The sequence below is a fragment of the Haliotis cracherodii genome, unplaced genomic scaffold (assembly GCF_022045235.1).
Source record: "Haliotis cracherodii isolate W230 unplaced genomic scaffold, xgHalCrac1.p SCAF_18, whole genome shotgun sequence".
In the NCBI taxonomy this organism is placed as follows: domain Eukaryota; kingdom Metazoa; phylum Mollusca; class Gastropoda; order Lepetellida; family Haliotidae; genus Haliotis; species Haliotis cracherodii.
Window position 1 is genome coordinate 7,641,533 of NW_027266273.1, and position 26,296 is coordinate 7,667,828.

The following is a 26,296-nucleotide window of genomic DNA, read 5'->3' on the forward strand; positions in this document are numbered from 1 at the left end:
ATTTAATTCAGACAGAACTGTTAACACTCACACCCATGAAAACCTCACAACCTGACACATATCAAATGCTTACTTAGCTACTGTTGCTATAAATCTCCAATGTTTCAATTATCACGAAGAAATATTTCTTGCTGGCTATTCCCTAATTGAAATAAAGTGTAATTAATATTTGGATCAAACATTTTCAGCAAGAAAGTTTTAACATCAAGTGTTTCATCCATAATATCTTCCCAAAGCTCTTGTATTTTAACAAAATGCAAATATGATGAGTGCTATATTCTGTGAACAAGTTTCATATCAGATACGTATCGTGTACCAGCAATATGAACCGGTCCCTGTACCTTTTCGCTATATTGAGTACGATCGGTGTTAAATATATATATTGGTTTGAATTTATCTATTTGAGTAAACCGACTGAAATACAGTCAGATAAAAATAGAATGGTTTTAATTTAAAAAATGAAATGGTTTTGCTTCGTTTATAGTTAAAACTGAAAAAAGAATAATACACGTTAATGCTTTAACAATAAAAATCCCTTAACATTTGCACATTGTCCATTGTTTCGTAATAAGAATACAAATTACATACTTTTCCCGTAAGCGTGTATTTCCTAACTCCGATATACTCGTAGTTGCAAGATGGTATATAAAGAGTGTAAAATATGTCAAATGCGATTCCGTAAAAATGTTCATAACTAATACTTATGAAGATATGAAAGAATATGTCTCGACTAGTAACAAACAAATTTAGCCAAGACCTAAACTGTCCTCAGTCCTTTCACGCATGTATTTAGGAATCAAATATCTTTTTGTTTTTAATCTTTTTCTTATTTCAATTAGTTTGAAGCATATGGATCAGATACATTTGCATCTCAAGGTCAATGACTTTTTTGACATTCAAAGGAAAAGCGTTATTGCAAACATGCAGTAATCAACTTCAAAGGTTTTACCTACGTGATTAAAAGTTAAATTCAACTTTTCGTTGCTACAGAATATCAATACGAATCACTACACATATCCTCCTTCCACAATTAATACATTTATAAATAATATCAAATATCGTTGTGTGAATACGATCAAAGAAATATGCATTCCCTGTTAGTCTGAATGTGTGACTTGCCTCTTTGAATGTCTCGAGCTGCGGCAAGCACACTGTTCAAATTGACATATGTATTGATGACAAATTAAGCTGTCTGTTGAAACGTACGCGAGAATCTGATATTTTCTCAACAATCTCATGAAACAGGCCACTGTAAAAAGTGAATACAATGATTTATCACTGGAACTGATGACGTCATAAGGATTTATAGAATATGTGTGTCAAGGGATTGTCACAGAGCACGTTCTTCACAAAGTTTGAATATTATACAATCACTGTCTCACTGGATTTGATAAAGTCTTATGTGCCGCTTGTCCAAGGACACAAAGGGAGATCACTCTATCTCATTGCCTGCTCTTCCTTTATGGGTACTTGTGAGATCTGTGTCGCTGTGTTCGTAGGGGATGTGTTGACATTAACAGCTTCCTGACTATTCTCGGTGTCACTTCCGCTTCCTTTCTTATCTCCTGTTTGACTATGGGTCTTCACGTGCTTGCTCAGATGATCACTGCGCATGAACCTTTTATTGCACACGGGGCATGCGAATCTCTTTTCTCCGGTATGTGTTCTCAAATGTCGCTGAAGCTCATCTGATCTTGTGAATCTTTTCCCACAAAACAACCAGTTACACACAAACGGCCTCTCGCCAGTATGCCAACGTAGGTGAGCTTTTAGATGTGACGTTTTGTTATACACCTTACCACAGCCGGGAATATGGCAGCTGTGAATGTTCCTTTTCCGAAGATGTTCCCCGGCGGGTCCAAGCCTATCTGCTTCCTGACAGTTGGGGCAGTCGCATGTCGCCCGACCAGTGTACCGTCTCTGACTGCGAGGACTCGGGATCCCAGACAACCCGGGTCGGGTGAGAAAGGGGGTCACACTTGACGCTCCCAATTCTCCTTGGGCAGGAAGCATAGATTTGTAAGTGTCCTGTAATAAGTGTTGACCCGTGGAGAGCAGAGAACTAGGGGCGGATGGTAAGCTATACCCCAAGGGGTATTCCGAGGATGGATATCCACTTGATATCTGAGAATGGGGCCCGGAAGCGGAACTTGGGATATCAGATAGCCAGTTGGAAGGGTTGGAGTGCATGTTAGCCGAATGCATCTCCCACCACGGCGATCCGCCGTTCACCGTCGTCGTCATCTCGGTCTTCAATGTGTGCGTCGCCGGTGGATGTGATGACGTCATGCCTGCTGCGAAGGGCCACGCTTCATAATGGTGGCCTGTGACAGACGGAACCCGAGAGTACATCCCACCGAAGCTCGAGTTTCCTATACCGCTGTCTCCGTGCATCTTCTGGAGGAATGCTGCTTGGGAGATGTCGCTCTGCGACGCTGACGTTGTTGTTGGGTACAGCATGTCGCTGCCGTAGCTCCCGGAACAAGAAGAGTTGATTGTTGACCGAGGGTAGGTTAGTCCACTACTGGTCATCGACAACGAGGGGTTGAGAGTGGGGACTCTCTGGGAGGTAAGATGGAGGGGGTTGCGGTTATCGCTTGTAGCAACGCCCTTCTTCCAAGGGACAAAACTCTTGCCGACTGTCGCTTCTGCTAACGGTGGAGGGCTCTTGTTTGTGATTTTGCTGCACTGGGCTGCTAACATGGCAAGTGGTGTTCCGCCAAACGGCTGAGGATCCTAGAAAATAACGAAAAAGTATAAGTAAATTTCAGAAAAAACATCAAATAAATGCTCACATTTTTAGAAAACACATTCGTACGTAATAACATACTACAGTAATTACCACGAGTAATCAAAGTTTAAAGAAAAATAAAGTGATATTTCATATCTACATAAAGGCATACTTTGGGAATAATAATCATCATGACACACAAAAATACACCATACTACATGCAAAGATCATACATGCAAAAATACATCTTAAAATCAACACTACCAGCCCGCTGCTGCTCTCTGTGTCCCTCCAATGCTAAAGGCAACTGAGCGATGGGCTGCCCATCCCAAAGCCCATCCTTATAACAACATCCCGACACAATGTGGTAAGATAAGTAAAGTGATAAGCCATCATCATCATCAGATCGCAGTCCAGGAGTACCACTAGATTATCGCAGACACAGTATATGTGTGGGAAACCTCGACGCGAAGACAGATACCTCAGCATCAAGACAGTTCTGTCACCATGGACGGGACATCTCTATAAGCAGACTCTACCCTCTCCATCCTGGCTCCGCTTTATGCGGAGATTGTGGGGTATTATCCAAATCTTTATAATATACGAGGCCAGATGGCAAAATTTCACAGATGGGGGAGATTAGTGTCGGTCGGCTGTGCATTGAAACACGAGGGTCAGTCGGGTAGCCGTGCCTCTTGAGCGAAATAACTCGCTATTAAGATTCATCGTTCAACCCCGAGAAACACGACTTAGTCGCGGTATAGTGAATCATAAAACGACATCTCTCGCAATAGTGAGTACGAATAGACACAGGTGACCATGTCCCTATCGCGCGGTGCCTAAGTAGAAAGTTAGAATATAAGAAATATTTGTATCAATCCACATTGTTTGGCCTTTTGAAAAGGTGTGTCGGAAAAGAGTTTTATATTTGTGTTCTATTTATCCATTTTATTGGTTTGCCGTCAATAATGTGTGCGTGAAGGATTCGGGAATAATTCTGAAAGTTCACCCGTGAAGAATTAGGATCTAGTTTACTTTGAGAGGAATATTTCTATATATAACATCCATATGAGAATCAATGAGCTGTAGAAAATATCATTGATTGTGCGTTTTCATTTTAAACATATGTCGTGGCAGTATTCATACAAAATGTCAATACCTGACTCGAAGTACACATTGGACACAAAGCCCGAACCAAATATATCACGAAATTTAAAAAAAACCATCCCCCCAGAAGTCTATTGTTGTATATGACTGAACAGTTTACAAGTTTACATAACGTTTCTCTGGGTTTAAAATGAAGCAATTTTGCATGACGACGTATATGTGAGTAAACATATCGAGCCTTTGACCACAGGGGCAGTGCCTTTCAACTCGTTGTTATCGACCCATTGATCAAGCTGTATCCTCACAAACAGCTTACTAAAGCACAAACACCACCTGTGTATTAGGATAGTTTTGCCCCTGCGATCCTTGGCTTTTTGTTGAGTTTCAAATTTAATTTGAACCTAAGATCAGCCCAGTGAGTGACATTTCAATGGCATAAGCAGATCTTATTGTTTTGTTACAATTATGTGCATCATGTGCATTAATTGGAATATCTACAGCTGAACAAATATGCTTGTTTTATTGATTTATTATTACTTATACCATAAACCCGAACGCTACACCGTACACATTAGATCACCGTGAGCTTACCTCATTTACAGACTCTGACGAAGTTAAAAGAAAAGCATTATCAACTTTCTCCTTAATGTCTTTCTTCTAACTTATCACAAAATCCCGAAAAACAAATGGTCCTAAAGTGTTTATCCCTACAAAATATTTCGTCAAATTAGTGTTGTTCGAAAAACTGTTACTAATTATTCTTAAATATGTTTTGATTCGCCTCGATCAAATATTACAAGGCGTCAGTAGTTTTAATCATGTTCTTTCCATATTCTATCCCCTTTTCGACATTAATAGCCCCTGATGTCAAGATAATGAATTAATTTGCTTTATTTTATTAAATTCGCACACTTTGCAATATGACGCTTCCACACAATGCTTCATTTGGCAAATAACGCTATTTATCAATTTCCCCCTTTTGAGGAGTTTACATTGTTTGACCGTGAATCAATTGTGAGCCGTTCCAATTGACCACAATTTACTGTTATCAGAACAGTCAATAATAATTGCAATTATTCCTTGATAAAGCTTAAGCGGTGACCACTCCTTGGATTGGTTTGCCAACTCAACGCGACAATCGACACCAACGTTAACGCGTTAATGGTTGTGTCTCGTGCCTTTTCTTTTCCTGGATACAAATATTTGACCAACCCATTTCTGTTTAAACGCTTTTTCATACGTCGGACCATCAATCATATTACAGTGCTCATGGAAGGATTTGCACTGTGTGGAATGTAAACGGGTGTTGTGTTGGCGAAGAAGCTGACTGTGTGATTATGTTTAGGAACAAGCGTAATAACATGATTGTTATTCCTAATCAGTAATTGCAAAACTTAAAGTAAATAAATTAGCTTTATTGTAAAGCAAACAAGTTTATTTTGTTTGAACATTGTTATTTTTTTAAAGTGAACATAGAAATTGAAAAGTGACGTAGTTGAAAGATTACATGAATATTTATCCAGGTTAGAATTTTCATAACATGTTGTATAAAAAGTACAATTTAGCATTCATTGTAATTAAATGGTGTTCGAACATAACTGACAATTCCATTTATTTATTTCATTGACTTCTCCACATGTCCACAGTGCTAGCACTTCATGTCACCGATTTCACGAAAGGTATAAATTTATACTTATTTACATACCGTTTGTCATGCATTTAAGAAGTTATGCTTCAAAATAATGGTTTCCAATCATAAGGAAAGCTTATATTGCATAAATATCTATTCAGACACAAGTTATGAGACAAAAAATATTTCATGAAGAGGGACATGATAGAATTAGTATTATTTACAGATACAAATACCTTGATGGGGGCTGCATAGGACTACATTTACGCAATATTTCCATGAAACGACAATATCAAATTATTAAATAGCATGATATGATCACAGTGAGCACATGATTTCAAACCGATCACTGTATTTTCTGAATAATGTCGTTCGTCAGAAATCAAACACTAACAAATTCATTTACAAACAGTGGCGTTTGCGCTATACCTCTACAGTATTGGACAAGAAGGGAGTCGAAAAGATATCTGTTACAGTGACAACTATGAATATCACCGGAGGGATCAGGTAAGTTTAAATTGGAATACATAATCCTACAACACAATCAACATAATCCAGAAGGAGGAATTTAATCTTATATCTAATTTAATAAAGGTGTGTTGAATTTCCAAGTCGCAATTCATAATGACTATGCGGAATATATATTACATATTTGTGTCATCGGACAGGTTTCTACAAAGTAACTGAGATCGAATGGGTAGGTAAAATGTCTGCTCTTGAGATGCATATCACAGCTTTTTCCTGATAAACTATGTCATCAGCTTGTCAAAGTATATTCCTGGTCACAAACGGATTAGCAGTCTGAAAAGATTGCAAACCTTCTTTTAAACTACTTCAATGTGACTATACGGAATCCAAAACCACGTCCGAAAAATGATATCATTTGATTGTGAGAAAAATCGGGAAAATGTTGTTAAAAGATACGACAAACATGCTATTGAATGTTTTAAACGCTTGTTCGCGGGGGATCTCCGCTTTCAAAACAAAATCTCTCTTTTAATTTATTACACATGTGCACGCGAGGTTGAGGATATGTAAACGTTTCGCGTTTCACAAAACCCCTTCAGTTGTGAGAATGTAAACATGGTATACATAAGACTGATGAGGTATATCACAGAGGTATAAACAAACATCATACTTGCAATGGGCCCCCGCTGAGAGAATAACGCGCGAGGAGAAACGATCGACGTCCTGTAGCAACCGTGAACACATCATCAATGAATCTCCACAGTGGCTAGCTGCTTTAATAGTTCGAGGCGTGTGCATCTACCCTTACAACACAACCCCCGTAAGATAAAACACTGGACACCTAATCCGGCATCAAGGGAATCAACGATCGGGTAACAATGAAACAGACTGGGTATTTTTTCCGGCAAATTTAACCCCCCTTTCCTCACTTCGTTAAGGCCCGATTCGTCCTACCGTGGGAAGGGGGGAAATCACTCAGGCAGAATGATTTCACAACGGCGCGGTTTGGGAACACATCAAAGAGAAACGCCGACTGTCTTAAAACTAACAATGATAGAGCGAGGCTTTGCGTTACCTAGACGCGCCTAAGGTGACAAAAATCGGAGTATATTTTGAAAAAAATCTACCGGTACATTTTTATTACCCGGATTAAATTAGGTTTCCCCAAGGCTAAGAAAAAGGATTGAGGCTGTAGGATGATATTTTTTCCTGTCTTTCGTAAAAGATCAATTGTATTTTTCTTCAGTGAAAAAACATAGCCGATTGGATTACTCAAAGTCTACAAACATGTTTCGATAAGTTGATGTATTTTGCTAAGTCATGCATTTCTTTGAAAATTTTACACAATGCAGGAACTATAAGCTTCGCTTATTCTATCTGATCTTCTAACCTCTGTCACAACTATTTGTGTTTCAATGAGTCTAAAATGTGTATAGGGTTGAAAGCTTGGATTATCTGATCTGGTGTTTGATCACGGGGGATTAAAATTCGCCACACAACATCAAATATTCAAACTTGCTTGTCTGCTTAATATTGTTGATATGAAATATTGTATTGATCGTCAACCCATTATCTGGACCATTGATAAGATATCCGATATCTTGTCCAACATGTAAACACAATATTAAGATTGAAAAAATTGTATATGATATAATTAACTACAAAAGAAAAATAGTATTTGTTTATACTTATCTCCAGTGTTACGAAAAAATACAATTGTAATTCTTTTACTGAGAGGTTAGCATCTTGCAAATAAGAGACATTTCTGGAATAACACCAAATTTCGAAAATATTCTTGATTTCTAGCATACTAAGTGTGGGTATTTTGTAAGAATACCGGATATAAACCAATTATTAATCATAACTTTTCAACCACAAAACAATTAAATACATCTATAAAATATTAATATTCATTCTTAAACATTTGCGAAGCTATTAGCGAAAAACATGTCCCTTTATAAAAGCCCCTCCCCCGTTCTGAACAAATTCAACAATTCAGGAAGTGTTTTGCCTACAGCTGATGAATATTTCATGACGATGGTCCCACGACTTATTTGGTGTCGGAATCACAATTCTGTAAGAGCCTAGTTCATGAAATATCCATGGAATTAATACCAACGTGTCGTAAGATGCCTGTACTTGGCATTCTTCATCCTGAAGGATATTGAATGTCAATGAGTTCCGTTTGTTCAGGTAATTGTTCTTACTGCGCTCTAGGGAATCGCGATCGACACTTATTTCTAAAACAATTGTGACAGCGAAAAGTCAATATATCTGTTTAATCTATATTTGCTACTTTAAAATATTAATGTTACGTTAAGTTTAGAATTAGGCCAAATAATGGCGCATTGGCTTCCGGCAGCAACGACGTTGTCGTGGATGCCAATCACTGATGATAACAAAACTATGTTGAAAATATTGCACAGAAAAGATAGGTCGTAAGACAACTATTTTACCATTTCCCCAATAAAACAAACTATAACCGATTAAACGATTAGTAAATGAAATAGTACAGAAACGTATTAAAAGAGAATGAACGAATAGAAGAATTTACAAGTTCAGATCTTCAGATTACCGGGGAATTGAGAAGACATTTTGCGATACTAGGGGGAAAAAACGCACTGTGGCCATATAGTCCTGACGCCACACCCCTACCCCACCACCCCAGCCCAGTCCAACCCATCCAGCCCACCTAGCCCCAAACTCATCTTCCAAATAAAATGATTGATGAGTATTCGAATCAGCTTGAGTGAGTGAGTTAGATTTTACGCCGCTTTGAGCAATATCAGGGTGGTAAATCAGTTTAAAGTTGTCTACGTTCGTCTTAGCTCCGTTGCGATACATTGAAAGCTCGTTAATCTGCCCGATAGCGTTTCCACTGAACTCGTTCGGATTACCACATTTCACCATAAACGAATTATTGTACGAAATTAATCCCTTGGTTTGCATTTCCTTGTTCTCTGCTGGCGACGAGATGCAGGTTTTCAGAATTAACGTGGTCCGGAATATGGAAGTTTAACTGTAGATAGCTTTATTACATATTTACTTTTAAACTAACTCAGATTCCCATTCCTATGAACACGGCTCTCTATCTATACCCGTAGAACAAAATCTTCTACATATCAACTGCCAATGTTGAACAATGCTGTACACTCAACTACAACAATGTTTATGCTAACGAACACGAGACCCTATCAGCCCGTCCATTGGTCCTTATTATCAAATAAAAGCAAGGGTTCCTTTGCTTTCCCTATTGTCAAGAACCCTTTAAAGTTTCGACCTTGCCATGTTCAGTATGCTACCAAAGGTTGGGGGCGTACATCATTGCCTTTTGTTCCATACAAGTGTTTAGAGTGTTGAAGTTAGTCCAGAACACGCATACTAATTGAATAAGCAAATGTCCTCCTCCACCAGAGCTATTCATTTAGATCGCAGTGCCTAATATTGATCTGCAAATTAACACTACTTGAAATATTCAAAACTAACCGAAGTCCGCCTTTAAAAGTGTCTCTTTTGTTAAAAACGCTGAGGAAAATTTACCACATGTACACAGGGGATTCGTTACAATGAACCACAATTTGGGCCCATCTTACTCTCAAATTTCAAAGAGTTTTAAATCTGTCAACTTGCTTCCAAGCCATGTGCGAAAGGAGAGGTGGCCCTTAAAGGATTCCATAGATTGTTGTTGGTTCAATAAGTGACAAGGAGCATATGGTAGACTAGCGGGGTCATAATAGATCCGTGATGTGGTTGTGAGGTTTGTGACTGAGCAAGAATAACACTAAGTTGACGGTATGATAAATAACTGATGAAGACGAACAATGCGGGAGTGCACAGGGTCTGGGTACGGAAGCATCACGGATGACCATTGTGTCTGACCACTGGTCTGCGCGCGTGTCCACTAGCCACCTTGACCATAACAATATGGAAACATGTCAGGACAAATCAAAAGACGATATTAAAAGGTTCTCTTTGAGCACTGGGGGCAAAGATGGTTCAATAGCTGTTACAGCCGCGGGCTCATCAAAGGTTCTCTAAGCTGCCTTTCCCTAAACACATCACGTGACAGGGTTGATTTGTCCCCCCTAAAGTATTCAGCGACTCGGCTTCGTCAAACTATTGCGATAAGCTTCAGGTCCAGAGTATTCACGCTCAGCACACTAAACCCGCTATAAAGATCCATCGGTGTTTAATGGCCTGCTTGCCACGAACAGCGGGTACCCCTCTTTCCCCACCCCAACTCCCGATCTCACTGAGGAACACGTGAGCGGGATAGTATGATGTATGTATTGGAGCACACAGAACACAATGCGCCGTAGGGGTCGGCGGTCCCGTCGCGCTGCAACGAGTTGGGAGGATGGGGATCAGTAAGATATGTGAACATCTGAATCAGCTAGATCAACATCACTTTGAAAGAAAATAAAGACTGTTCGGTATCACAACTATGATAAGTTTCTATGGTCTTTCAGGAAGTTAAACTCACACAAGGTCACACTGGATGAGAACAACTAAATATTCAACTCTAGGAACTGATAATTAGAACAATTTTTAGCGGCAACGCGGTTCTCGTACCATCCGCTAGGGGAGTTCAATTTGTGGATGTTCAGGATTTCCTTCTAAAATGGTGTTCCCTCTTGCTATCGCCTTATGTCATATTTGTATATATGATGTTAAACTACGTGTGTCATAGTACATGACGTTACTGTAGAATTGTTTCTCATACTATTGTGACATCGTTGTCAGGTCGATTTAAATACCCTCGAATAACACAAACGAACAATGACGAACTTCCGTTTGTATCTTGCACAGCGAGTTATCCTTCACCACGTGACCAGACCATGTTGACATCTTAAAGGGACGGAACTAAAGCTTACATAAAACTGTATACAAATATCATACACTTGTTTTGAAAAGGTCATTTCGTAAACATGTTCTATATTTGATATCCCTAATGTCTGTTCCAGAGAGACTCTAATCCCACCAATCAAGGGGTCATCTAACGCCCTGACTATTATTTCATTTACAAAGTGCTCCTGTTTCCCTGACATCTAACATGAGACTTTGTTGAATCCATTGACCGAGTGCATTCATTATTTATGTGCATTAAACAACCATACCAAAAGCAGGGGACACGCCAGAGAGTGTACGCTTGCCAACTCACCAAAGACCGTTCCTCGAGCGTATCCAGTAATCTACCTCAAATCTCACCAGACCAAAGAGAAAAGTCATGTTAATATTCATCCGTTCACTGTTTGAATGTGATAGTATTTCATAATTTCTACTCGAGAATTCGTGACACTCAGAAGAATAACTCGACATTCAAAATTAATCTAATTGTATTCATGATTATATTTCAACGAGCCAGATCGCTTGTTGTTCGAGGCAACTTTGTTCTGAAAATATTAATATTAAATTTCTATGACATATTCATTAGCTTCTGACGCACCTTTTGAGGATTTCTGTAGTCAGGAGTAGTTCTTAGGATACCCTTAGCTTGAATATGAATACGGTTTCTGATGGCAGATGTGCGTAATGAAACTCTTGTTGTCCTGTTTTGATCTTAAATTATATTAAACCATTAGTCAACTTTGACACCTGGTTTGAGTGTGTATCATTCCTGATGAAATGAGGCATACAAACTCACAAACAAGCCATACAGAAGTTTGGTTACGGCTAGATGACCCCATTCATCACCAGATTGGGAAATAGGGAAACCCTCACAACAAAGGTCTACCTTTTATCTGCTGCGAGTCAGTCGGTGCATTAAATGTTTAATATTCAATTACTTAATAAACTAATCCGTCCATGGAAAATTGCGACTAGTGACAAGATACAGCGAGAGCACAGCCGTGTTTACTTGTATAAAGACCGGTTCTTTAATACTATATGCTGCTGTAGGGTTCTACAAAGACGAAGCATTGTATAGCTACGTGTCGTCCACAGAAGCATACTACAAGCTCAAAATATTAACTGCCACGCATTGACTCAATCAAATTTGTTCAGCTCTACTCTCAGCACTTAATGGCCCGGTGTACCGAGATCCCTTTTCTACATTTCCCGTGGCCCCGTCTCATGGACGGCGGCCGGGGTATCGTTCGTGAGGGATACGTCTTCGGCCGGATTAACCATCAACTCAACCCTTTTGTCTTGCAACCAACGCGGGCGTTTAGCAAAGCAAAGAAAATTGTTAACGAGGCTGCTCAAGATTGGGTGTTCCAGGACAGATAGATAGCTATAGCACATAGAATATGTTTGATGAAAGCTTGGACCTGTATGATAATACGGTGAATATAGGAAAAGATCAACCTGGCTATTTGATGTCCATGATGTGTAAACATGCAACGTTGGCAAAGCTGTTGTGGTAACACGAACAGCGCTGAGGTAAACGGAGGATCGCTTTGAAGTTTCAGTTTTGATAGATTTTCATTAATTTCTTAACCGACACGGGTCTTCAAAAGGGTAAAGGGTTGAATCAAAGGTGGGGCTTTTGGTGCTGTTCAACGCCATATCCATTACGATGAAAGTCGAGTGCACTCGGGGGAAGTACAGATAGGTACCCCGTTTCTCTATTGTCAATGATACTTGCTATCGTACTCAGATTGATCTAAACATCGGTGATATAAGTACAAGACTATTGAAAAAGGAGTTAAAACCAACTTGCACTCTCACTTGACTTAATTTCATAAATAGCTTACAAGACGATCTATATGGAGAGCAATCTCGCTTTAAAAGCATATATTCTTTCAATAGAGAACTAAAACTAGCCACATAAACTTTATAACACTTGAATGTTGACTTACAATATACTAATTTATTAAATATATACGTGATTATTAAATTTCAAACGCAAATACGTATTCAGTATTTGACAGAGGTAACGCTTTTGTATAAAGACGTCACATACTGAATGCCTTTTTAAGTTTTTCGTCCATTTTTCAAAGACATCGGTGATTCTGTACATTCAGTGTTTATTTTTATATCGGTTCATCGCTTTAACCTGTCAGATAACGGAATGTACATAGTTATTGGAATACATGTGTTATTCAAATACCAAACGGGACGGAATGGCGAAAAGGGAAAAAGACAATATACTTCCGCTAATAAATACACTATCTGGATATGTTGAGTAGTATTTGAAATTAAAATTACTTTAAAATCATACGTAAACGTGGGTGACATATGCACTCAACACGATGTTGGATGTTCTTAAAAGGACTTCTTTATGTAGTAGTTCATATATATAGCGACTTGATTAGTAAGAAAGAGGACTTTGTGAGGACTTTGCGGCATTTGCTATATCTAACAGACTGTTCGTCACAACCAACCATTCGTTATAAGTGGCATTTGTACGTTTATTCAATTAATAAAAGCGCTAGCAGGTTTAACCAAAATGATAAACTGCTATCTGGGTTACTTTGAGCAGACATCCTAAAATTAAGCTGTGGCCTACAGTGCCGTGAAAGGCAAACTGCTCAGTTCTTCTCAGTCTGTATCGATGTACATCAGAAACTGACCTATCATTGTTATGACAGCTGGTGAGTGATGTATATGCATGATATACAACAGAATGTGTAAAGAATTTCAGTTTACAGAAACCCGCAGAGCACCAACTTTGAAGTTTTCCACAAAACCGTGATATGTGAAGAAACTTGTCATTTCTCGATGTGAAGTCCCTCCATCGTTTCTAAGACTTTCTTTTCTCCAAGGGACGCCAAATTACCGTAATAGGACCCATGTGCCCGGCCTGTTTTATTCCCAATTTCATTCACACACCTCGCGAGACATCGTGAGAAAGAATCGACTTCGGGTCACCGCCTCACTTGGCAGCTTTGACTGAACCAATATTCCACTTGTATTTTATGTTATTCCCTTAAGAAAATGCGGCTTCAATATTACCTTGCATCACTCTGCTTAAACTTTTAAATTGGTGTTAACGGAACTCAATAATATACGTTTATTTGATAATTTCGCTATAAGAAAAGGCGTTGCTTGTATATTATCTAACATTGGCGTTTTATTAACGAATTAAACTGGTAAATGGCTCATTTATTTATTTATTTATTTATCTATTTTAATTTTTTTAAATTTATTTCTTTTTTTATTATTTTATAACTTCATTATCAACATATCAAACTTGTATTCTTAATAGACTTTAAAACACATAATGTTTGCTTCATTTCTTTATTTTGCACAAATGAACCTCAAATTGGGATATAACTCAATTAAAATGGTGATAAAACAAATCGGGAAGAAAGACAAACTCGGTAAAATTCAATTCAGTTCTCTTCATTTCCACCGAGAAACAAATAAATGTCCCAGATCAAGATTTTATTATAAATTGTGTATGTTTTCCCATATATTACAAAGACACTTCCATGTAGTTTTCGGAGTTCCAGTTTCGCTTCTTCAACCATGCTGCGATGCCAAATGAAGTGAAATTGTTGGGGCCCTCCCTTTCAAGATTTGAAACGCAGATTACAACTTTATGACCCTCCCCTGGTCCCCCCCAAGGGGGAACATCCTGCCGACAACCTGCGCGACTGTACGCTACCCACACGACATGCACTCCACAATTGAATTAAGATGTTTAACACTTTGAAGAAATAAATATGTAATTCTAAAGCCTCAATTATTTCATTTTAAAACACAGAAAAGAATTACACATATTTAACGTTTAAGTGAATGTGTAAAAATTAAACACATGTTTTAAAAGTTATGTATTTTCGATTAGAAAATGATTAAATTTGAGGCTGAGAAAATGTCGGGGGGTTTTAAATGCCAGTGTTTACTTCTTCGTTTCACATGTATATTCTGTTTTTTCGTTGAAAAAGTAAATGGCATTCAAATTGGGTTTGGAGCCAAGCGTAAATCATATTTAAAATAAATCTGATTTCAAAAGCTTTAATTCTTTAAAATTTAACACATTGACATCCTCTAAAACAGGTTAACCAAACTTAATTTAAAAGCGTGTCATTGATTTCAAATATTTCCCCATCCATTTAAATTCTTCTCAAATTCCTTTTGGAATAGCTTTCTACGAATGTTCAACAAACCTGGCGTCAAGCCGGCATAGTCGGACTGCTGATGGCGATCTAAGACCATTCAGACAGTCCGAGACACGCGACAAGGCGTGCAGAATTCACAGGTTATATAGCCTGCCTGTTTTCTTTGCACCTTCCGGAGGGCTGTTACGTCATTAGAAAAACGAGAACGAGGCGAGACGGGATTTAAGCAAATAACGTCTTAAAAGACAGACAATTTGGTTGATAGCTCACTGATGTTATGTGTTTTTTTCTGAATGGGGGATGATTCGGAAATACGAAGGCGGTTGAAATGAAAGAAAGAACTGTATTCAAAAATAGTGTGCATTTATTTAACGAATTCAGAGTCATTACGTTGAATCCGATGAAGTCGTTAGGAAGAATCAAGGGATGGGATAGATGGACTAGATGGGCTAGATGGGGTTAGGGTATCAAATAGTTTGTTTGTACAAATATATGTGATAAATGGATTATTAAAGTTTTAACGAGTTTTAGAGAGGTTTAGGATTGGAAAGTATTGTATTTAGGGTGGTAACGGGATGTTTCGGTGAATCTGACATGGTATGACAAATATCGTATGACAAATGGGATATTAAGCTTTTCGGAACCTCGAGGGAGGTTTGGTGTGGAAAGGATGAGGTTTAGGGGTGGTTAAGGGGAGTGTTAGAAATGTGATGTTCCATAGTGGAAAAGAACAGTATTAGATTAATATTTGAAGGGGGCGGCAGGGGGGATATGTGGGTGATTTGAGATGGGTTGCAATTGGGTGGGGATTTGGAATGAATATTGAAATGGGGGACGTTTAAGGGTTGAAATGAAGGACAGAGGGAGGACAGGGGGAGGGGTTTATCATACAAAATAGGGATTTGGTAATAGACACGAAACGAACAAAAAAAGAAACACCGTGAAGCTGACCGGTTGGGTTTTCAGGAAATCCACAAATTTGAGGAATCGTTGATGTGAGATTAATGAAAATGTGTTCACATGTCAATCAATGAAAACTCTCATACTTTAAGGGGAAATAGTGAGCACCATTGAATAGATCTTTTAGACTTTTATTATACAAACAAAATCAATTTTATCATTGGGAATAATGGCTTGCTCTTCAAAGCAATTTTGTTGTGGAACCTCGTCAATATGTTAAGCTCTTATGTTTAGTTTAAACATATTTTATTCACATACGGAAAATTATTAGGAACAAGTTATCCAACGTTGGACACCCTTTCTCATGCGTCCTTTCGCCAAGAATCATCATAGATTATGATGATATATATTGTCTCTGATAGTGTTCATCGTTGTTTTTATGCTCCGTATGCTTACATTACAAGAACATACGTCACGCGACCAAAAACATGTATCTTATTTTTCGGTAGAGATCTCAGATTCTCTATTCAAGAGGATGGAACTCAGTTAATTAGATTGTTCTGTAATTCTTTGGACACAATAGCCGCAAAATCTGAATTTGGGTCTTGCCCAAACTTTGAAATGTCCATTGTAGTCTAATTTGTTTAAATTGAAAATTAGACATTTGATCATCTACGGGCAGGACCCGGCACGGCTAGTCGCCTGACGCTTGCCGTTCGTCGTCATTTGAAGAAGTGCTTCTCGAGCTCTGTTGGGTAATTTAGTTTCTCGCGAGATTTCACCGTGACTTCGGCGTGTCGTAATCGCAACCTTACCGCGCAAATCACGAGAGGCGGCGCGATAATTTACGAGCAATCGCGAGAAGTGGCTGAAGAGTTGTGTTCAATGGGATCAAGTGGCCCTTAGAGGGGTCAAGATCACGCGAGACTTCTCGAGATTTGATGAAATAATGGAATAGCGAAACCGTGCCCATATTTTAATCTAATGATAAATATTTTTGCCGACAGACATTAACGAATATTTTAGACGCAAAATGGGCACAGTTTCTTCTACCATTTGACTTCCTGGGTAAATAAATTTGTGTTTCGTCATCCTGTCATCCAAATATATATTTTGGGTGTTTCGTTACAATTACAAGAAGCAAGGCCTTAGTTACCTGCTAGTCCTGGTGCGGTTACACTTGGGAATGTGTCTTACTTGTTTTCAAGACACACTATCGCCTTGAGAAAAAGACACGTTCTGTGCAAGTATCGACGATCATACTCAAGAAGCCCCAACTTAGCCGTCAGGTTTGAGACTTGACTCCCACGGGAGTCGGGCCTGCTTGTCCCCCACTCTCCCACTTATCAGCTGATCAGGCGAGGGAGGCAGATGTAGGACGAAGATCGTGTGAACCCCAGAAAAACAGAGGGTTGGGTGAAGATTTGTCGGGTGGGGACGGGTATTAGGCGGTGTAGGACAGGGTAGACCGGGTGGGGACTGGTATTAGGCGGTGTAGGATAGGGGAGACCGGGTGGGGTAGGGTATTAGACGGTGTAGGATAGGGGAGACCGGGTGGGGTAGGGTATTAGGCGGTGTAGGACAGGGGAGACCGGGTGGGGTCGGTCGGGGACGGGTATTAGACGGTGTTGGACAGGTAAGACCGGGTGGGGACGGGTATTAGACGGAGTAGGACAGGGGAGACCGGGTGTGGTCGGTATTACGGGGTGGGGACGGGTATTGCCAGGATGGGGATACTGTAGGATCGAAATGTTTAGGATTTCAATAACGTTATATTGAATTTTCGTGTATAGTAATATTAGGGGGTGTTGGATTATAAATAATTTGGGGACGGTATACTTTGGTTCACAGATTATCCTTTATTAATGTTCCCTTTTAACTTAACTTCAGGGCAAATGAAAATATACGTCCATTTATACTAGGGCTTAATCAAGCAGAATCGGTTGTTCGATGGTGATGGTGATCGCACACTTTTTTCACCCTAGTTACATTTTGATAAACTTTGTAATGTTTTGGTCAAATCCAATTTTCAAGTGTACATTTTCTTTTGCCCGGCAGTTTATATTGAATCAGTAGAGAGGAATTAATCAAAGATTATAGATTATAAGTGTTGTAGTACAAGGAAGATAACCATTGTAAACAATTTAAGTCATTTTGATAATAGAAAGAAATATAAGGAAGTATGTAGCACAGGTGCCTACACTTCAGGTAAGTTCTTACAACAGATATCATGTGCAGATAATGTAAATAAGAGCGACACCATTTCCAAAATCATAAGAAATATCTACTAAATGTAGAACAAATGTTCTCAGTCAATAAAGTTGTGACATCAAAAGAATGCATCCTTGCTTACTTGACTTGATAAACAAACTAACATTATTGTTAATGACATTATGTGTTCAGAAAGTTCAGAAACTCTGCATATTTTCCATTACATTTGTTTAATTTTCATTCTCTCAATCGCCTAAATTTAAAACAAACATAATTATATTAATTCTAAGATATTCAGGAATTTATTCTTCCAAACTGCTTATTATCGTCTCTTAATTATGTGCAGTCTAAAGTGTTGGCGGCAACGACTGTAGTGAAGCCAGCGAGGCCCGAGGGGACAGCTGACAGTGGTCAGTGACGCCAAACTGACCTCACTTACCGTCCGGCGGTGAGAAAATTCTTTCCTCTATGAGACTATCTCAATTGTCTGGCCACGTTGTATAACACGGATGCGCGTTTTGTTACGCTATCAAGACTATCGCTCCCCCCAGATAACGGCACGCATTGGCACCGACTCTAAGAACCCTCCCCTGACTTAGAACTTATCTTTAACGATCTTGAATAAACAAAACAACGCCGAGATGAATCCCATGATGATCTGTTTGGCTTTGATGCCACGCCACGGTGACTTAGAATTAGTTTAGGTGATCGTATACAGTTATCTTATTAAGAGCAGTGTTAAAGGTTCAATTAAGTGGTATTTGAATCGAAATTTATTTTAATTTCGTTGGATTTCGGGTGGGAGGGGTTTTGAGAATTTGACCGTTATTTGGATACCCCCTTGGGGGGAATTTCATGGAGATTTTATTCGATTGTCTTGTAAACGAAAATTAATACTTAGGCGTCATTGTGGGCGGTTTAAATGTACGATGTGTTTTTCAATCAGTTCGAATGATTAAGACAGGCTAGACCAAGTGGCGTGGTTGAAAAATGACCCCCTAATCGATATCGGTGTCTAAACTATCAAGTTGTGAACGACTGTAAATTAATTACATTGAAGGCTGCAGGGGTATTGTCACAACAAAACAGTTCTAAAAAACAGAATACTTTCCAGAGACGTTATACGTCAATACACAGTTCTGGGAAACCTTTCCCCGAATCATAAACAAATTTTCAAAATGTAAAAGATTTTCTCACAATTCAGAGTATTTATTTATGTAGAACCGAAATACCGAATCTTTAAAACCAAACAGATGTACACTGTCCATGGGTGTAGCCAACAAGCCATAACTTTATTCTAAATGAGGTTTCTGATAAACTTTATATTAATTCAATGGAAGTCTCTTCGTCAAAGATATATGTTGATTTTTTAAGGCATAACAGGTCATAGTGAGATTTCAATATGTTTATACATTTTGGATCAAATTATATCTTTTAAAAATACTGGCGAAATTAGTCACTCGGTTCAACTAATGAGAAAACGTGATCTTCCAAATGAATACTTCATGGCAGGATTTGAAACATCAGTTCAAGTACAATAAAGTGTCCGACAAGCGATGTTCGAGAGAATCAAGTTGAAATTTATGACGCGTGGAAATGATTAAAAAACTAAAAGTTCTTTTCATGTACAATTTCCATAGCACAATCACTGTACATGCAAGTATATACGTCTGGGCGAATTTGTTAACGTTATTTCATAATAGTGCCTGAATGACTTTTATTCGAAGTCTTAAACACGAAGTTGTGTCTATACATATACTACAATACATCAATTCTAGCTATATATATTCTCGATTTGATGAACAAGTGCAATGTGTCAGCAACCGCTGTGAGTCTGGTAAGCTGCAATATACATGTATGCCTTAGTCAAATGAAACTCGGTGTGCCTTGGGTGTGGCTAGTAATGCACCATATGTTGACGAACAATGACATGGATATGAAATTGGTATCATGTTCATTTCAAACTATCGGATATATCTTAAGTCAACGATTTGTTGGAAAATGCACAAATGCTATTTTGTAATATCTGTTATTTAAGTAATAATATTGAAATATACATCAACTAGAGAAGAATTTCATGTAAGCGCCCGACCATATACAAGACGCATTCAATGACAACAAACAACTGTAATATACATCATAAGTTCACATCCTACGAAATGATATGCTAGTTCATATTGGTTCATATGAAAATGTGTTTCTTATACCAACAACGTTGAAGAAAAACATAGTTTGAAAATGTAAACAATACTCTTGATCTTGTTAATGTTTTTGGACACTAAAGTCTTCAAGAAAGAGGGGCACTTGATATATAACTTCCGAATTCTCCAAGGCTAATCATGCGAACTGAGAATAGCCAATATAACAATGAAGATAGATGCACCGGGAACTTGAAGCCCGGTAGGGTTACACCATCTTGTGCGAGGTTTAACGATAACGACTGCAGGGGAAAATCGCTCAGGAAGTAACTAGCATCCGAAATTTTAAAACCTTTTTAAGTCCTTAACTTCAATACCCTACCTTAAGTAAACACCGTTATTAAAACTTAGTCTATGATGCACATCGCTAAGCCTTGAAAGAAGTGAGAACTCAAAGGTGACACTTTACCATTTGAAGATATATTCATAAACATGAATGCATAAAATGTTTGGGTTTTCGTTTCTTTCAAACGCAAAGGAGCGTTTGTAAGTGGTATCCTCTGAATATAAGACACGAGTGTTACGCTTTGGATACTTTAAATTCAATGCAAGTAACTGTATTTCAAAACAGTTTTGAAAACAGTATTTACCTAGGAGACAACCTGACGCTCATAGTCTACAGTTCCATATTTGGAAGTGTTTGAAACGTTCCAGTGTGTCAACAAATACATCCAAACAAGAGTTTTGTGGGCCAGATTCAGCTGAACGGGGAATGAATGGTTGTATCGAAATTAAAATGTTCTCTTAATTGAAAACCTTTATTTTTAAAGTAGGTCGGAGAACATATTTCTTATTGTCGAAATCTGAACAATTGAACTGACAGCAGTGAAGTCATCTTCTATCGGGTCAATCCGGTACACCTGGTTATAATTGAAACGATATCTTAGAATTGAAAATTGTAAGTCTACAATTGAGAATACAACACATTAAATGGAGTCAAAATGACACTTACACTTTCCTTATCCGCATCCTTATCCTTGGATTCATCCATATCTTGGGAATATTTCCAAAAAAAATGAAATAAGGACTATGAGACCTTCCAGGAGAGTCCTCAGGTACGTACTAGCTCAAACCCACAGATAGACTCGCTGTATTTGAACTCAGCGTTCCGCTACATACATATGAAATATATTAATCTCAGTCGAGTGTAGCTAAATACCTGCTTTATGAATGTATATTTACCTACAACTATGTTCAAGTTTATCGCGATAACTAAGAGGGGCAATTATGACTGAACTGGGTCACATAGCAATGGTATTAAATGGCTTAATGTACATGGCGGTTCTACCCGAGCGTTTTCGAAAAACATTCGCTTAGTTAACAAACACATGAATTTATTATGATTGAATTATGTGTTTACATACTTGATAATACCAGTACGGGATTCTATATTCATAGATATTTCATGGTCAATCATTACAAAATGGGAAACTGCAAAATTGGATTAGAAACAGATTAATGAAAGTAAATATTATACAGTTAAGCGTCAAAGAAAGATACTGCCATTTCATATATATTTGAAATGCTACAATTTAAAATTATGTGTAAGTATGAACTATCGTTGTTGATAAAAAAATATGTATTGAGCTTTGGCAACATAACCAAATATTGAATTTTGACCGGTTTTGTAACCTTCATATCTTTGTTTACGTTTCGAAAAATGACTGGAATTAGATTATGTTTATACCAGTAGTGGACAGCGCTGGGTCATAACATGTTAAGGATCCCGTGTGTTCTTGCACAAATCAAAATAGAATATTATTCAAAATTAATCATTTCAATAATTGCGAACATAAACGAAAGCTTAGCAAGGAAAATGTAACTTTTCATTCTCTTTGTGAAGGATAGTATCTTGATAGTGTGGTTCTTATCAATATGAACGCGAAAAGACGGCAAAGAACGTGAAATAAACACGACCCTATATCTAGAGAAATTAACACGACACGCTATCATTGCTACACCTAGCAACACGCAACACGCACCAGGAAGGCTACAGTATGATTATTGACGTGTATGACACTATGATACATTTCAGTAGTCTATTTCACTTATCAGTGCGATGACGGACATATCTCCACGCCGCTATTGAGCACATCAGCCGCCTTGTCTAAACATATCAACACCAACGTCACGGGGTTGCAATGTACAACCGGCACACGTCTCGCTCAGTGCTATCACATTTAGCGCCACATTTTAATCCACCATGTATAGATCATAAGGTTTTGTTTGGAACTAAAACCTATGGAAGATGTGAATATGAATTGATCAGTTCTTGATGTGACAGTTTTGATATTGGGTTGATTGAAATGTACAAGTACCTTCGATATCATCTTACGCTAAATATATTGCAATCAGAATGAAATATGGCGGACAGCGTTGGGTGTTGGTAATACGATTAAACATTCGCGTCTTTTCAAGGAAAGCACATACATACTGAGAGTAGTCTTTTTGCTTGTGTAAAGAGGCACAACAAAATATTTCGTAATGATCTCGTAAAAAAATCTCACCTTACAAAAAATAACAAAGCGTTTGATATACAATATACATTTAAGTGGGATGCTGATTTCTAAACAATATCGACCATGCCTTTAAGGATTTGGCCTTTTTGTCAATAAAATGTTAATTTCAAAATTACTCATAATTAGTCATATTTGTTGAATCACGAAAGGAAACGGCGTTGGAATAATTGTGTATCGTTGAAACAGCATCATATTTCAAACGTTTCGATCCAACCTTCTGACAACTCAACATTCATAAAATCGCAATGAACCAAATTAAAGATGTCGGAGAATACTACTTGAGATGACTGACGTCATGCATTAAACTGCCGAGTCCCAATACAACCGGTAATTTTGAAATAAAAAATCGTCAAAGAGCCGAATGTCACAGTGGTATCGACAGGTAGGGAAGTGTGACACAGTGTGCGTGACAGCGTGACAACACAAGGTTACTTACAGGTGGAGAATACTGTAGCATGGATGTCACGTACTAAACCTCCAGATGATATATTCCTTTCTTAGCGTCAGTGTCTCACTATCAGACATGCATGTGCCAGTTCACACTCAAAATCACCCCTTCGGAGTCAGTGTGAATAGTTTCGTGTCCGTATTCCGCATGTAGTCCTCGACACGCCTCTTGCAATCGCTTCGATTTTCATAATAACCGCTTAGGCTCGTGCACTCAGATATATGGTACAAAAGTGAGCGCGGGAGCGGATACGGGAAAATAATAAAGTATTAATATCTCTCCAATGTGCAACATCAACTTACCCCAATGACAGTTGCTGCCATATTCTCTGCTCAATAGATGGAACGCCTTCAAATTGTGTGCTATCATTAGGTTGAGACAGAATGGATGCACAGCGAATGCGAAGCTTATGATTATAAACGCCCCGCCTTCAAAAGAGGCGAGGCGATCACTGAGCCGTAAGACAGAAACCATTGATGCCATCAGCCAATCAGAAGGCGGGTAGAAATGATTGATGGGTGAGGAAAGCCGGAGGCGTAACTAATCTCCAAATCGAAAACGACCTTATCAAGCACGATCAGACATCCCTGCAGTCTTGGCTTAGAAACGCATTTCATGTACATTGATTTTATACCGTCGTTGAATAGCGGTGGGAAAAACCATCGCTTCTTGATTTGATGGTAATTGAATCATATATTTTATATTCTTCTGTCTGTATTGAGAGATAAGGTAGCCACGAAGAGTTAAACGATGCTGTCAGTTATTGCCCATAAAAGATAGCCTTATCATTTAGCTCCCTACCGTTTGCTACACACTGTTACTCTATACCGGGGAGATAGGACCATTAATCAGTGATACAAAAAAAGTGTAACATTTCTCACTTTAAGATTAAAAATACAATTTCGTCTAATGAGTCCAAGGTCAATTTCAGAAGGGCAACGTTACTAATTAAAGATCCTTGAAATGGTAAATTTTAATCAAGTGACTTGCATTAAATGTGTTAGAGGAATAACAATTTTAGCAGAGGTTGAATCATGTAATGCATTTGACTGAAACATGTTTCATTGACAAACAATACCTCAAACGAATTCGGCAATTGTTAATTGAACGTACGGAGTTCCCTAAAGTATGAATAATTTGTACGATGCAACGCTACGACCATACAGTCAGTAATAGTTTGTACTATGAAAGTCGAACTGTCGACGTTTGCGTCAACAGAAGCCGATATTGATAATCTATTTCTGGCATAATCAATTGTCTCTTACTCAGAAACGCTCAAAACATCATAATTGCCACGAAGCGTCGCCTTCATCAAAAGCACCAATGAGGCGAGCACTCAGTTTCGTCATGGCTTAGGGGTTACGTAAGCAGAAATACAAATCCAGCGATTAGCAACGACCCACGTACTCGTCGTTCTTTACAACCTTTGTGCATGATTATAGGGTTAGGGACGCATGAGCGCTCGACCAAACGCATCCAAGATCTCTCGTCGTAGCCATGCTTTCTGAACGCGTGCGATGGTCAAAAGGTTCCCGGGGCCGTAAACATTTCTTGTTGAGTAAAGTCTGATTATTTCATTTTGGAAAACTTGAAATACTTCTTTCGTGCAGGTCATGAAATTTCCCGGAACGAAATCGGTATTTTATACTTGAAGCACGTGCCCTCTCGTCCTCGTCGACATAATATATCGAGTTAAATGAAACAAGCAACGTCGCCTGATTTACGGGTCGAACTAGCGTTAAATATGTTTCTTGACCATAAATAAAAATACATTTGGCGTCGGCGTGTATTTTCAAAGGTATCTCGACAAAGACATTGATAATAAATGCTCATAACTGTCGACGGTGTTGGAAACGAGTTGAAGTTGATTGTTGTAAACAACCACGTTGCTTTATCCTGAATCACATAAATTTACCGTCAATGTGAATAAACCAAAACGATTTCTGCTATTATTTGTATGTATTGGTGGAGATATATTTCGCTATTATACGACGGACGATAACAAATTCAAAGCCTCATTCAAAGCACAATCGAAATAAAACTCCGTTTGCCTTTTAGTATTCCACAAAACTGACCGGGATTAACAATAATGTACTTAAAATGAATATTTTATTTGTTAAGAAGATTAACTTGTTTTTCCGTCCTCGGACATAAACAGGGTGCAAGTTTGCCCAAATGGGTATTCAATGGCTGTCACCCAACCAATGTTTTATGCTTATTGTCTGTATGTACAGAGAGTGTTCATTTTACAGAAAATGTTGCAAAAATATTTTAAGATGTTTCTTTTAGATTAAGTAATTTTTATGAGATATATAGTTAAGTCTCCACATGGTTATGTTCATTCCATGTTGGGTGTATCTTAATCAAACAAGGTTAAGATTAAGGAATTCGTTTTAATTTCAGCTGTTTACAAAAACAATATAATGAAAAATATATCAGATTACAGTATAATGTTTAAAGGTGATGATTTTAACAAAATAAAACGTATGCGTTTATATACCGCAATAAAAAAACGAATAAAATGCCAAATGCGCAGGTCTTGGAATTCCACATCTTCAGTGAGTGAGTGAGTGAGTGAGTGGGTACGGCTTTACGCCACTTTTAGCAATATTCCGACAACATCACGGCGGTGGACACCATAAATTGGTTCACACATGGTACCCATATCGGGAATCGAACCCTGGTCTTCGGCGTGACGAGAGAACGCTTTACCCACTAGGCTTTCCCACCGCCCCCAAAATCATCATCAATGTCCTTATGATGTCTCGCCTGCAATGTTTGTGTGTTTGTATGTTGTATAACGTCACACTTTGCAATATTCCAGCTATATGACCGCAGCCTGTAAATAAATGAGTTTGGACCAGACAACCCAGTGATAGATATTGTGAGCAACTATCCACGCTGTCGGGGTACGATGACACGCAATCAAGCAGGTCACGGAGTCTGACCTCCAGATCTATTAAGTCCCCTCTTAGGACCAGCATAGGATGCCGAGGACTAGAGAATTTGTATTTGGTATTTCTAAGTTATGCCACAAAATGGAGTTACTGTATGTGTACTTATTTCCAAAAGAAGAAGA

The 26,296-nt window shown here is 38.4% G+C and overlaps 1 protein-coding gene across 4 annotated transcripts; it reads right to left on the reverse strand.

The window, feature by feature from the left end:
- Positions 1-1,291: 1,291 nt before the first annotated feature.
- On the reverse strand, positions 1,292-23,595 carry LOC139465215 (transcription factor Sp9-like). Of its 4 annotated transcripts, none has more exons than XM_071246884.1 (2): positions 23,520-23,595; positions 1,292-2,736 (listed from the first exon to the last, which is right to left on the reverse strand). In XM_071246884.1, the coding sequence occupies exons 1-2, from the start codon at positions 23,538-23,540 to the stop codon at positions 1,438-1,440; spliced, it is 1,320 nt and encodes a 439-aa protein (XP_071102985.1). In that variant the 5' UTR covers positions 23,541-23,595; the 3' UTR covers positions 1,292-1,437. The 4 variants fall into 4 exon arrangements, with proteins under 4 accessions (XP_071102985.1, XP_071102983.1, XP_071102982.1 ...); XM_071246882.1 differs by lacking the exon at positions 23,520-23,595 and adding an exon at positions 23,206-23,466; XM_071246881.1 differs by lacking the exon at positions 23,520-23,595 and adding an exon at positions 21,203-21,288.
- Between the last annotated feature and the right edge of the window lie 2,701 nt (positions 23,596-26,296).